Here is a 14871-nt window from a genome sequence, read left to right on the forward strand (position 1 = left end):
TAAGAAATAGTCAAACTACACTGAATGAACGTTAAATGTAGACAGTCAAGTCATCACTATATAAAAAAATTGGGGATTTAAAAACTGTACCCTCGTCTTTGAAATCATGTTGTTTTGTCATTGGTGGCACAATATGCATCTGATAACAGCCTTGCAAACACCTAAACACATTTTTTATATTCTTTATGTTGCATTCACTGCTATATACACACGTGTGTAAAATATCTGCAGTAGAAATATTATTTTCTGGTTAGAAATATTTACATACTTGCCAAAACAAAATGAAATTTGTACAAAATATAGTTGTTATTATAGTTAATAGTTATATTTAATGTTTGCCAGTTCAATGCTAAATAGCTCAAATCCATCTTCATTGAAAATTATTTAATAAACAAGCTGATATACTGTACCTAATGCATGTGTTTTTGCTAACTGAGAACAGGATTAAAACAATGATACATTTTAATGACAAAAATTTTTAATATTACGGTCCGGTGCATTGATGAACATACCGCTCCCCCCCTTCAGGCCTCCTCCCCCCTCCACCCACCGTTTCCGCAGCAACAGGGAAAAGATGGCAGCCCTCGCCACCCTCACTCAGGTAATAACAGATAAAACATCCATTATACGAGTACTTTCGAGACAAACACTGACTTGCAGGAAACGAGTCTGTGAACAATTTAAGTATTTTCACGTTATCTTTGTTACCGGTTAGTTTTAAGGTCATTTAATGAGAAAATGTAACGGGCCTCGTTAATCGCGTCCAATTTGCTAGCCGTGTAGCGCGCTTTTAATCGCGTGTCTGTCATGATATATGAAGAAAGTGCCGTAGATTTCATTGCGATTTATAATAAAATGTTAGTTGCAAGAACATATAAAGATATCAGGCAATTATATGAATGAGTAATACAGTAAGCGGTGTTTAACTTGTGTCACAAGCTAGCCGCAATAACGTTACATCAGAACAGCTTAAACCCAGACAACTGTTAAGACGTTGTAAATAGTGTGTGTATATAACGTTAAATATAAATAACATTTCAAAATATGTATATTTTATTACACATCAAAGCAAGTTATTAAATATTAATGGACAACAGTGTAATATTGGTTATAACAGTTTATTATCTCCCATAGACGAATGTGTTAAACCGCTAGTTTAGCTTAGCGGTGAAGCATTAGAAGGATTTCAACACAGCAGCACTTTCCAAAACAAAGCGTAATGATTTATAAGATCTGGCGTTTTAATTAACTTATTTGGTTAAGGATTTATACCTAAATTTGCATGATGGGTGCATTATGTACACAGTGCAATAAATAATCAGACAATAAATCAAATGTATGGTGCACTCTATGGGGTTTATTCAGTGAATATTGTGTATAACATTTGATATACTTTTATGTGAACAAATCTTTATTAAAAAAAATTGCACAATAGTCATGTAGCTAAGTTGGTAGAGCATTGCATTGACAGCACAAAAGGTCATGGGTTCGGTTACACACATACTGATAAAAATGTCACTTACTGCAAGTCACTTTGGATAAAAGCATCTGCCAGTTGCATAAATGTAAGTGCATTGGACAAACATAATTTAATTTGTTTACCATATACCCAAATAGTTATTGTAAACCACTAGAAAAAATATTGATTTTTCTTATGGATGGATTAAAAAAATCTGCCATAACAGTAAACATTTATAAGATCTGTAAGAAGATATTATAAAATCTTATAATAGTTGCTAGATCAGATCCAACCTTTTTGTGAGCAAGGGCTACCACAATGGATAAAACAATCTGGAGGGCTACTTTTTTGATAATAGTCTACTCAGAACTTTTATTTTTCTTGCTGATGTGTTTTAACATTGTTTGAAATGTTAACATGCATTAAAGAAGCTGAGCTAATATAAAATATGTAATAAATAAATCTTAAAATCAAGGCTATTAATAGAATGTTCTTTGGCGGGCAGCTCACAGACTCTGTGCGGGCAACTTAATGCCCACTGGCACCATGTTGGAAACCACTGTGCTAGACAATACGGTTAATGGAAGGTAATGTACAGTACAAAACCGTACATTAGAAGAACTGAAGATTAAACTTCAAGGGGAACTACTTTTTTATAAGTTCAGTTAGGAAGTTTTTATTCCTTTCTTTCTTTCTGTTTTAGCTGTCAAGCGGGAACCCTGTATATGAAAGCTTTTACAGACAGGTAAGCTCAACAGAAAATTTGCAGAGCAGATTCAATGTATTGTTTCATGATCCAGTTTGTGATTCCAGTGTTTGTGATTACCATGCATATCTGGGCCCGTATTTATTCTTAAAGCTTATTAAAGTTATCTCAGAGAGCTCCTAATTTAGCTTAAAAACTGCCATGTAAGAGTCTAAAGGGGGTCGCACACCGAACGCGCAGCTCAGCGCCGCGTCGTTCAAAAAAAATCCAGCACATTGTTTTCTATGGGTTTACGCACACCGGTGCCAACATGTGGCGCCTGTCCGTGGCGCCCAGCTTTGACTCAGGAAGTTGCTCAAATCCCTGTCGCGCCACAGAGCGCCACTCTTATAGTTAAACATTTAATAACATCATATTTGTCCCAAATCATTAACGATTAACATTGGCTGCTAACGTATATTTTGCATTTTGAAGTTGACGCTATCTGACCAAGCTAGCGCTATTTAATGTGCACTTCTGGTTTACGATACCTCTGAGTTGTCATAGACGTGACTCGACACGACGCTGCACGTCCGGTGTGCGACCCCCTTTAGATAAAGAGCAATTCAGGATCAATCTGAGAGCAACTTTGAGCAAGGAAAATACGAAATAATTTTTTTGTCTTTATGAGGAGGCGGGGCTGATCCCTTTGCTACATATGACACTTTTCTTTTGAAAACTGTGATTGGTTGGTTGCCCAAGAAGGAAGAAAAAGAGTGCTTTTAAGTATAGGGTCAGTACTTAACGTATTTTATAGGAAATAAACGGTGACACAAGGTTCTGTAGGTTTTTGTGATCACTTTGCTTGAAGTCTGTAACAGACACACATCATGTCTGCTGCATAGTTGCGTTTTTCTAGTTGCCGAATCTGTTACTGTAGTTAAATGCACGGTGCACAATCTCTGAAAGCCAATGTTGACATTTGAAATCACCTAAATAAACACGCCTCTAACCCAAATGGGTCTCACCCCTGTTTTGATAGCTCCGAAAAAGCAACCTCGGCGTCCGATCGCAGGCCTTTCCGCTCCTTCAGTTCTCTCTAGCGCTTTAAAGCTGTTCCTATATTCACACAGGTCTTGCTTCTTGCCTTATCGTTATCCTTTTTTCGCTCGGCAGACAGATTAAGGTACATTCACAATATAAGCAACTTTGTCGCTGTGTGTCGCTCGTCTCTTTCAAAAGAGGTGTTTTTATATCTAGTTGTCATAAACAAATGAGTACCGTCCAGTCCAGTAACTGACGAGAGATGGATGACGTGAACTCTCCTGCTTAGTTCTCATTGGTAGTCGCTCCCGAATATCGCTCATAATTTGCATAAAGTTAAACTTTTCTCAACTTTGTCACGCCCATCCAGCCGTCAACGGTCACTGTCGGTTGTGTCGCCGGATGTCCCCGAGCTTCTATTGAAATCACTCTGCTACAGTCGCTCTGCTACTGCTAGTCGCTTATAATGTGAATGTACCTTTACTCTTTTTGTTTTAATCCACCATGTCAATCTTTCAGTCGCTTTCGGGTAATGTCAGACATGCGCACTGAAAACTATCTTCGCCACATAATAACCCTTTCTGCTATTTGGCTACAAGTTTGTTTTGCTATTTGACCCGACTCGTTGAGACATTGTGCACCCTGCCTTTAATGCAGTGATTTTTCATTACTAGACCAAGCTCCGCGGCACGTTTTTCGCCAAAGTTCAAATTTTTCAACTTGCCCGTTTGCCGCAGCAATGCTTAATTTGCGGCATTCGCGCGAACTAGGCGCTAAACGCCTCATTAGCGCCGCGAGACCTCCAGACGCGGGTCAACGCGTCTTTACATTGACTTAACATTGAAATCACTTGCGTTCTTACCTCAACTTAGACAAAATAATACATACCTAGCTTTTTTCAATGCGTGCACTTCATCTTTGCACAGCGTGTTGTGGATGTGTTAGCATTTAGCCTAGCCCCATTCATTCCTTACTGTGGGTTTACACCAAACGCGAAGCGTGCAATCGCATCGCGTTGCTCGCTCTAGATTACTCGCGGGAGTAACTTCGTGTCATGCGAATTTTTTCGCTCTAGTTAAATATTTTCAACTTGGGCGAAAATGCATTTGAGGCGAATAGTGCGTGTTTTCCTGCAAATGCGCCGCACATATCGCGCCATTCGCATCGCCCCACGCGAGGACGCGCGTCTGATCTTTGTATGTAATCTACTAGCGCAAAACGTTGAACTCGCTTCTGGTGTAAACCCACAGTTAGGATCCAAACGGATGAATTTAAAAGCCACCAAACTCATGATTTTTCATAGATAAGGGCCCAGATCTTCGTGGATTATGTTTAATTTGGATAGATATATAGTGGTATTTTGTGGTCAAACCAGCATTTAAGTTTTTTTTGCTTTGTTTTTTGAAGGTGGACCCAGGAAACACTGGGAGGGTTGGACCCACAGAGGCTGCTATGTTCTTGAAGAAATCCGGTCTGCCAGATATCACTTTAGGGAAGGTAGGTATCTGAATAATTTTTTTATCATTTTCAGCAAGCTTACATTTTTCTTTAAAACACTTTGTGTACCGAGATTGTCTGATTGTCTCTTTGCAGATATGGGATTTTGCAGATCCAGATGGCAAAGGTTTCTTGGATAAACAGGTACGCTTGTGTCATATTTAAGGGCAGGATCACAAATTAGACACATTGATATCCACATTGATATCTTTTTCTATTGATTTGCTTTCAGGGATTTTATGTCGCACTGCGACTCGTGGCTTGTGCACAGAGTGGGCATGACATCAGTCTCAACAGTTTAAACCTCTCTGTTCCTCCTCCTAAATTTGTAAGTCTTCGATGACTTCTCACTAATATCATTGTTCTTCTAGGCAGTATAATGTCATGAGCTCACAGATTTCCTAATTTCTGTTCTAGAAGGATCACAGCAGCCCATCGCTAAGTTCTGTAACATCATCCAGTGAAAGTCACTGGGCGGTGCGGGTACGTTATTTTAAACGTTTGTCTACATTTATTTTTTTTGTGCATCCCAAAATGGTTTTCTTACATATTGTTTGACTTTTATTTATCAGCAAGAAGAAAAGAGCAAGTTTGATGGTATTTTCGAAAGTCTTGCTCCAGTAAATGGATTACTGTCCGGTGAGAAAGTCAAACCAGTCCTAATAAACTCCAAACTACCTGTGGATGTCCTTGGAAAGGTAGAAATTCAATTTTTAAAGCACTATTTGTAGACAATTTTTTTTTTTTTTTTTCAAAACTAATGCATCTCTCTACCATTTTATCAGGTGTGGGATTTAAGTGATATAGACAAAGATGGACACTTGGACAAGGATGAGTTTGCAGTGGTGAGTTATTTTATTTGTGATATATTAAACACTGCCTATTTATTGAATGAAACGCATACTATATTAAAAAATACTTTTTCAAGGCTATGCACCTGGTGTACCGCGCCCTGGAGAAAGAGCCTGTGCCCTCGGTTCTGCCCTCCTCCCTCATCCCTCCATCCAAAAGAAAGAAATCATCAGGTTCGCTGTCTGGCATGGTGCCAGCGTTGCCAGGCAGCCCCCCGCCACCAAAAGACAGTCTGCGGTCCACTCCCTCTCACGGGAGCATGAACTCCCTCAACAGTGCTGGGAGCTTGTCCCCGAAACACACCCTCAAATCCTCACAGGTATGAACGTATACTACCATTTCAATCCTGATACTTTTGTGATAATGGTGGTAGGAATGAAGTATTTGAAGTCTGCCTGAACTTTGGTTTTTGATTCCATCATCAGCATTCTGTAAATTGGGTGGTGCCAGTTGCAGACAGGGGGCGCTATGACGACATCTTCCTCAAAACCGACATGGACCTTGACGGTTTCGTCAGCGGCCAAGAAGTAAAAGACATCTTCATGCAGTCTGGGCTTCATCAGAACGTCCTGGCACATATCTGGTACCTTAGAGCAATCTCTTAACAATTACTGCTTTAAAAAACACGCTTCCTTTTCATCACTTTATCTTATCTTTATCAGGGCTTTAGCGGACACCAGACAAATGGGCAAACTCACGCGTGAGCAGTTTTCCCTGGCCATGCATCTGATTCAGCTCAAAGTGATCAAAGGCTTGGACCCTCCACAGGCTCTGACTCCAGACATGATACCACCATCTGAACGTGGCACGCCGGGGCCTGTGAGTTAAGCTAAAAGGAATCAAACATTTTTATTGCCTTATGTCTAAAGTATAGTTAAAGTATAGCAAATGGCGCAAATTTTGTCATTAGAATATTATGTGTACTGTACGCTAGAGGTCTCCACGGGTCCACTTAGATCTGAAAAACCCGAGGTCCAACCCGAAACCCGATCGGGTTTGGGTCTAAAAGTTTCACTTGGGTCGGGTAAAATATTAGCTGCATCGGGTCTCGGGTAAATTTAAATAATTGAACTCTTTCGCGTGTGTGTGTCCTTTTCAAACCTTTCCTCTGTTTGCCAAGAGCATTTGCAACATTGTGTGTCTGGCGGTAGGTTAATTTTCATTGAGACAGGCATGTCAGTCAATCTTAAAAGGAATACACTTTAGCGGTTACCTTGGTGTCGTCTACTGTACGTGCACTGGCGGATTATTGTAACTAGGGCTGGGCAAACAAATAGATTTTTCGATTAATCGTTTTTTTAAAACGTGGTCAATTCAAAATCGATTCTCGAGGAGCATAATCGATTTTTTCTTTCATATTTATTTCCCCAAACATTGAACGTAAGGTTAATGTTAATTTAATTACTAGTCTTTTTCACTATAGATGTCACCCTCTTTTTGGCCTTGCGCGATGTTACCAAGGAGCGAGATGTGAGTCTTTTAATTTCTTTTTATTAATTACCCACTTGTAAACTGCTGTTCAATGTTCTTTTTTTATTAATATAGTATTTGTATTAAATCTATACTCATTGAGTTGAATCGAGTATAAAAACCGACCCGAGAATTGAAATGGAATCGATTTGGTAGCTTGTGAATCGAAATCGAATCGATCTGGAACTTCTGAATCGATACCCAGCCCTAATTGTAACCGTGCGTACAGAAGTATGTAGGCCAGGAGAGGTATTACAATTTGTCACAATGTGCATGCGTCCAACACCAATGTGCAAGGTTGTGCATTCATAAATAATCTAACTATACTTCAGGCAAGGTTCCCATGGGTCATGGAATTTTTGGAATATCATGGAATTTTAAAAGGTATATTCCAGACATTAAAAGTCAGGGAATTTTAAATTTTCTTTGTCCAAATCATGGAATATCAGGGATTTTGTTTGTCGCTTCAAATTTTATCAAAATGTAATTAGCTTGTTAAGTTGTGACGTGGGAATGCCATTTCCAGGTCCAAGCCTCCACTGATTTCAAGTGAGACTACAATCCGTTTATCAGCGTATTTTATTCATTTCGCACATTTTAGCTACATTTTTTTATAAACTTAGAGTGTACACCATTATCAGACATAGGTTATGAAAATTCAGCTTTTTAGATAGTGAACGTAAGGGAAAAGTCAGGGAATTTGACGTTTGGTTTAGAGTGGGAATCCTGTTCAGGATTTAAACTTCAAATTAAAGCTGCAATTCATAACTTTTTCATAAAATTGAAACATAAAATTCCATATTACTGTGACTGAGTTCAAGTCACATTGTCAAACTCGTGAAATCGTACCTGACCGCTCAATTTTGAAATCATTATTATAAGCTTATCAGGCTAAGACAAGGAGAACATAATTTTTTTGCTGCTCAATAACTGATTTTTGTATATTTCTATCTAAAAACCGCCAATAAAAAAGCTTACATTTATCTGCTCATTTAAATTTGCAGTGTTTTGTTGTCTATCAGATTTTTTTTTTTTTGGCGACCCGCTTAGATCACCTTTAAAAGCGACTTGTATCCGATATCTGCATTTACACTAAATACTTGCCAAAACAATACAAGGTAGACATACGGAACAGTTTAAAGGAAAACACCACTGTTTTTATACATTTTACTATGTTCTTACTTCAACTGAGACAAATTAAATACTATGTTCATACAATATAGTTCTCATTTTTTATCTGCTTTAAAAATCAATTTATTTTGTGGCACCATACTTATTCGTGTAACTACTCATGTAACAGTCTTTAAATAGGGAAAACATGGAAGTGTTTCTAAGGTGGATTCCTAATTTATCCCTGTTTGGATCCTAAGAAATGAATGGGGCTAGGCCAGTGGTTTTCAATTCCAGTCCTCGGGCCCCCCCTCCCAGAACATTTTAGATGTCTCCATATATAAAAACACCTGATTCCGATCATCAGCTCGTTAGTGTGTTAATTAAGGAGCCGATGAGTGAAATCAGGTGTTTCATATAAGGAGACATCTAAAACATTCTGGGAGGGGGGGCCCCAGGACTGGAATTGAAAACCACTGGGCTAGGCTAAATGCTAACACATTCATGACGCGCTGTACAAAGATTACAAAGATGTACAAAGATGTATTCATTCGTCTAATTTGAGGTAAGAACATAGTAAAATATTGAAAAACGGTGGTGTTTTCCTTTAAACCACAGAGGAAGTAAAATGCTGCGATATGCAATGGACACAGACAAAATGAATATACAAGATTAAAGAGCTTTATTTCTGTAACAAGACACAAAACTTCACGTGGAACCGACATCCTCAATTGCGCTGCTAAGAAGACTGTTGTGATCGCGTGTGGTGTCCACCTGAGTTGACATCATTTGCCAGCGCCACATTTTCAATGACGCACGACATATTGAGATGGGAATATGCGATCTGTCCACTTACGTTGCGAATGCATGTATTCAATTCATATCTGATTTATTCCCAGATATGAATAAGGCCTAAAACTGATTGGAGAATATCAGAATCTATGCACTTTTTTCGTGCTAATAAGTTTGTGGGTCACATCCGATCTGTGCCACATGAGGGGGAAAATTGGAATTGAGTCACTTCAAACATGCAATGTAAATGCGGCCTTAAAAATTGAAATAGTATAACAATGTACCATAAAACAACAAACAAAAAGATTAAAAACTATCCATTACACAATATAAATCAATCATTTTTTTATGGTTTCATATTGAGAAATATGATCGAGACATGTTCTCGAGAGATTTTATTAGATGCACTCTCAGTGGTAGTTGTGTAATCTAATATTGTGTAGTTCTGGTCAATATTCAGCACTTTGCTTTCTCTCTTTCTCTCTTTTCAGAGTCTATCAGGATATATGACACCAGTGAGCTCTGAGATGGCTGCATTGACTGAGATGCGCAGGGTAAAAGTGCCCCTTTTTCTGCACATCATGTACAATAGTTTTTTTTATGGATGTCAGTTTATCGATTGGTAGCTTAGAGCGACGACCAAACCAGTTCTTTACAATACCGCAAGAGAGCCACTAACATGTCATCTTATTGGTTAACTGTGCCTTTTATAACCCCAGCCCTAAATACATATATATATATATATATATATATATATATATATATATATATATATATATATATATATATATATATATATATATATATATATATATATATATATATAAAATATTATAATGACAACCATCTTACTTGTTTTCCTCTTTATCCGTATTCTAACGCTGCTGATGTTTATGCCTTTATCGCTGGCTAAAATCAGGCAATAATGTTCAAGTTATGGGTAGGTAAATTTGGAAAAAAAGACAAAACAAATGCTTTCGGTGGCCTGTTAGCCGACACACGGAGTGAGAAAGCATTTGTGACGGGCCCAGTGCCGTTTCTTGACTTCCCTGTGTATTGATCGTAGAGGTGGAGGACGAGCACTTCCCAGTCTGTTCCTGTGTGGTGGCTTCTTGATGTTCCTCTGCCCTTTTGTGTGTGCTGTGGTATCTTGTGTCTGATAAAATCATATGAATTGACTGTTTGTGGGTTGAATTATAGGACAGCTCCAGTTCGGTGGGGTCTGGAGAGTTCACTGGGATCAAAGAACTGGACGATATAAGCCAGGAGATCGCGCAGCTGCAGAGGTAATACAACACGCTGGGATTAAAGAGTCAACTGAGATGGATACAGATGATGTAAAAATAATTGTAGAAATATAAAAAAAAAAAAATATGTATATATGAGGAGCTCAGATGCACAAGCTGCTAAACGCCACCTTTGTCAAAAATCAAATAACAATTTTAAACGAATGCTCTCGGCACTTATTATACGTACATCAAACACTTTCACTTTAAATCTGCTACCTTTTGTGTCACAAACAGAGCAGGGTATACATGAACACATGATCTCCTGAAACGTTTAGCTTTAAAGGGATAGTTCAGCCAAATATCAAAATTACCCAATGATTTACTCACCCTTAAAGGAAAACACCACTGTTTTTAAATATTTTACTATGTTCTTACCTCAAATTAATACATTCCTTTTTTTCTCAATGAGTGCACTTAAGGGGATCGCACACCGGCCGCGCAGCTCAGCGCCGCTCAGCGCCGCGCCGTTCTAAAAAAAATGTAACACATTGTTTTCTATGAGTGTACGCACACCGGCACCGCCAGGTGGCGCCTGTCCGCGCCGCCCAGCTGTGACTCAGGAAGTTGTTCAAATCCCTGTCGCGCCACACAGCGCCACTCACACAGTTTAACATTAAATAACATCATATTTGTCCCAAATCATTAACGACTAACATTGGCTGCTAACGTATATTTTGCATTTTGAAGTAGACGCTATCTGACGAAGCTCGCGCTATTTAATGTTCACTTCCGGTTTACAATACCTCCGAGTTCTCCTAGGCGCGACGCGGCGCTGTGCGGCGCTGAGCTGCGCGGCCTGTGTGCGATCCCCTTTAGAGTGTACTCACATTATCCAAACCGCGCCCAGGCGTGTTTGACCCCCAAAGTCTGGTTGGACTAGTGTGATCACTTTGTAGTGGGCCCGGGCACGGTTTGGTTAATCACGCCCCGGCCGGGTTGCAGAGGTGGGCTGGAGCGCGGTTCACTAAAGGGGATCGCACACCGGCTGCGCAGCTCAGCGCCGCGTCGCTTCGCGCCTAGGAGAACTCTGAGGTATTGTAAACCGGAAGTGCACATTAAATAGCGCGAGCTTCGTCAGATAGCGTCTACTTCAAAATGCAAAATATACGTTAGCAGCCAATGTTAGTCGTTAATGATTTGGGACAAATATGATGTTATTAAATGTTAAACTGTGTGAGTGGCGCTGTGTGGCGCGACAGGAAATTGAACAACTTCCTGAGTCACAGCTGGGCGTACACTCATAGAAAACAATGTGTTACATTTTTTTTAGAACGACGTGGCGCGGCGCTGAGCTGCGCGGCCGGTGTGCGATCCCCTTTAGGCTCAAAGGGAGAGACGTACGGTGGCCCTAAAGTGCAAACCACAACAACAAATTACTAAACAACAACAACAAATAAAAAAAAACACTACAACAAATTAAAAAACACTACAGCAAATTAAAAAAACATTACAGCAAATTAAAAAAACACTACAGCAAATTAAAAAACACTACAACAAATTAAAAAACACCACAACAAATAAAAAACACTGCAACAAATTAAAAAACAAACAAATTAAAAAAACACTACAGCAAATTAAAAACCACTACAGCAAATTAAAAAACACTACAACCAAATAAAAAACAAATACAAAATAAAAAACACAACAGCAAGTTAAAAAAACACTACAGCAAATTAAAAAACACAACTACTTTAACCTACCGGAAGAGGTAGGTACCAGTGGGCAACATTAGACATCGCTGATTGGACGACACTGCAGTTCGGCTTTTGAACCAGAAGTTATTACACTTAAAGCCTCGTTTTCAGATTGTTTATGATGAAATAGAACGGTTTTGACTGAAATTTCGACATATGCGGCTGGCCCGAGAATTTTTGGGTGTTTGCTGTACACCTCCCACCTCTACAATGGGTGTATAGGTGCACTGAAACAATCCTTCCTAAAATGCATTAAACTTTCGTTTACAAAGACGTGAAACTCACCGACTGGTCAGAGGTGTTCACTGGTATGCTCACACAAAATCGCTGCAAAAGATGCGTTCCAACAGGTGTTTTATCGTTCGTTGTAAACTTGTGGACCTATTTTTCCAAACGCCTCACACCCGTATATTCTTCCGCTGAGAGCTTGAATAATAGACACTCCAGCCCAGTTGGTGGCGATAATCCGCCTTTGCCAGTTGCAAGAATACAAGCAAGGTTCCCGGCGCGGAGTAATACCGTACCTCACAACACATCTAATACAAGTCAATGGAGTTGGCAAAAACTACGATAAAACCTTTTGGAATGCGTATTTTGCAGCGATTTTTATGTGAGCATATCAGTGAACACCCCTGACCACTCGGTGAGTTTCACGTCTTTGTAAATGAAAGTTTAATGCATTTTATGAAGGATCGTTCCAGTGCACCTATAAACCCACTGTAGAGGTGGGAGGTGAAACAGCAAACACCCGAAAACTCCCGGGACAGCCGCACATGTCGAAATTCCAGTCAAAACCGTTCTATTTCATCATAAACAATCTGAAAACAGGGCTTTAAGTGTAAAATACCGAACTTGTCCTTTAATGCCAGGTGTAAACAGTGTTTAAAACGTTTTGAGCTCTTCCCCTTTTTGACCGCTTTCAACCACATTCAGAGGTAGTAGAAAACATTTTCGATCGGATTTGCTTTTTTAGTGTAAACGCACATGTGGTTGCATGTGTTCGAACAGCCACAGGATGAGACCGCCTTCTCTCCGCCCATTTATCTAATCTGAGATACTGAGCACAATGTTTTACGTCCTGGCGCGAACACAGCACTATTTTTAGCCTTTCATTGATAAAACTAAAGCGGGTGATCTCCGCAGTTTCATTTTGCAAGCGTGTGCAATTTGCGCAATCTTATTTCATCAATTGTGCTGAAAATCCAGAGAAAGCTCTGACACATACATGTACAAAACACTGTGCAGCATGTTTACTTGCTACGCAAGCAGCGAACATAATGTTAGTTCGTGTCCATATAAACTCATCGTTACTCACGCTCGTGTTTAAATGACAGCGGAGAGACTAGCCCACAGTCTCGACTGACCACCCCCTCAAAGTATTCAGGAACGAAAGTGGACAAAAGAGAAGGATTTAAATATAGCAGGTGTAAACGTGATGTGTCTCTCTCGTCCACTTGTGATCAACGAAAACACATCTTAAAACCAAGTACAAACAGCCTCTAAGCTTAAAAAAGCCCCTTTTTTGTTTGTGAGGAGGTGCATAAGTTGCCTCCATCCATTTCACTACAAGTTCTATACAACTGTGTATGTGAAACATAAAAAAAAAATCCTTGAATTCCCATCAAACCCGGTGAATGTGAACATTTTCCTCTATAGATGTTTCGACCCCGATATTAACATATGCACGCTTCAGTGGAAGAAAGGTACCAGAAAGTTCTTAGTGGTGGAATGGTGGATAAGTTTCTTCTCTGTGACCAATTGTCACTTCCTCTTCCTCCTCACAATGTCCATTGAAGACTTTTATTATACAAAATCTTTTTTTTCACTTGCTTGTTCTCCATGCTGCATAAGTACTCTTGCTTTCACACACTGGGAGACGCTCAGGTAAAACCTGTCACAGTTCTGTTTTGTGTGTGCACGGGTACGAGGGGTTCATCTAGCTTTTCGGTTGCCAAATGTTTTTGTGTCTTTTTTTTTATTTTCCCACAGAGAGAAATACACATTGGAACAGGACATCAGAGAAGCAGAAGAGGCCATTAGACACAAAACCACAGAGGTTCAGGTAAGAATGGGAGTGCAACAAACAAAAGGTATCGATGGGGTAGTGGTTAACCAATCACTAGGAAGCAGGGTGGCCAATTTCATATTCATATAATGTAATTCGATGGTAGCAAGTGACATATTTATATACACTAGTCAACATTCGAAGTGGATCAAAACCATTCCAAAAAGTTTACATAAAACCAATCCCTAATACCCATTCTTGTCTTAGAACAACTTTGATAAACTTTTTTGATCCACTTCAAATGTTGACTAGTATATTTTTAAATATCTGTATGACAAGGCAGTCATAAGATTTGACACAAGGGGGCACTCACATTATACACAAATTAAAACTCTGAATTCTCCAAATTTTGGCATTGCAAATGTATGATAGACAGAATTTGTGACTGACCACCTCAGCCCTCATTCACTTTTATCTATGGGAAAAGATTCAAAATCTGCAATGTTCTGTGAATTTACAGGACATGCAGAACGATCTGGACCGAGAGACATCCAGCCTCCAAGAACTCGAGGCCCAGAAGCAGGATGCCCAAGACCGACTGGAGGAGATGGACCAGCAGAAGGCGAAGCTGGAAGACATGCTCAACGACGTACGGCAGAAGTGTCAGGAAGAGTCGCAAATGGTAAGTGAAAAACCAAAAAAGGTGATATAGGCATCAATACTGTTTTTTTTTTACTGCATGTAGTTTACTTTAAAGGATTAGTCCATTTTCTTAAAAGAAAAATCCAGATAATTTACTCGCCACCATGTCATCCAAAATGTTGATGTCTTTCTTTGTTCAGTCGAGAAGAAACCATGTTTCTTGAGGAAAACATTGCAGGACCCCTCTAATTTTAATGGACTTTAATAGAGCCCAACATTCAATACCTAACTCAACACTCAACAGCCTTTCCCAACTGAGCTTCAAAGGACTA

At 39.4% G+C, this 14871-nt stretch overlaps 1 protein-coding gene across 5 annotated transcripts in view; it reads left to right on the forward strand.

The window, feature by feature from the left end:
* The first annotated feature begins 487 nt into the window (after positions 1–487).
* eps15l1a (epidermal growth factor receptor pathway substrate 15-like 1a) overlaps positions 488–14871 on the forward strand; it is a 40643-nt gene continuing 26259 nt past the window's right edge. For 4 of the 5 annotated variants that reach the window (XM_055217318.2, XM_055217315.2, XM_055217316.2 and 1 more), the window contains exons 1-16: positions 488–601; positions 2163–2204; positions 4596–4685; positions 4782–4829; positions 4918–5013; positions 5103–5168; positions 5258–5383; positions 5471–5530; positions 5614–5856; positions 5963–6120; positions 6200–6356; positions 9401–9463; positions 10110–10195; positions 13744–13776; positions 13882–13954; positions 14418–14579. In XM_055217318.2, coding sequence (XP_055073293.1) covers positions 503–601; positions 2163–2204; positions 4596–4685; positions 4782–4829; positions 4918–5013; positions 5103–5168; positions 5258–5383; positions 5471–5530; positions 5614–5856; positions 5963–6120; positions 6200–6356; positions 9401–9463; positions 10110–10195; positions 13744–13776; positions 13882–13954; positions 14418–14579 — 1602 coding nt within the window. In that variant the 5' untranslated portion in view covers positions 488–502. The remainder of the gene's footprint in view (positions 602–2162; positions 2205–4595; positions 4686–4781; positions 4830–4917; positions 5014–5102; positions 5169–5257; positions 5384–5470; positions 5531–5613; positions 5857–5962; positions 6121–6199; positions 6357–9400; positions 9464–10109; positions 10196–13743; positions 13777–13881; positions 13955–14417; positions 14580–14871) is intronic. The other variant, XM_055217317.2, reaches the window with a different exon arrangement.

This window comes from Misgurnus anguillicaudatus, chromosome 23, assembly GCF_027580225.2.
Source record: "Misgurnus anguillicaudatus chromosome 23, ASM2758022v2, whole genome shotgun sequence".
Classification (NCBI taxonomy): domain Eukaryota; kingdom Metazoa; phylum Chordata; class Actinopteri; order Cypriniformes; family Cobitidae; genus Misgurnus; species Misgurnus anguillicaudatus.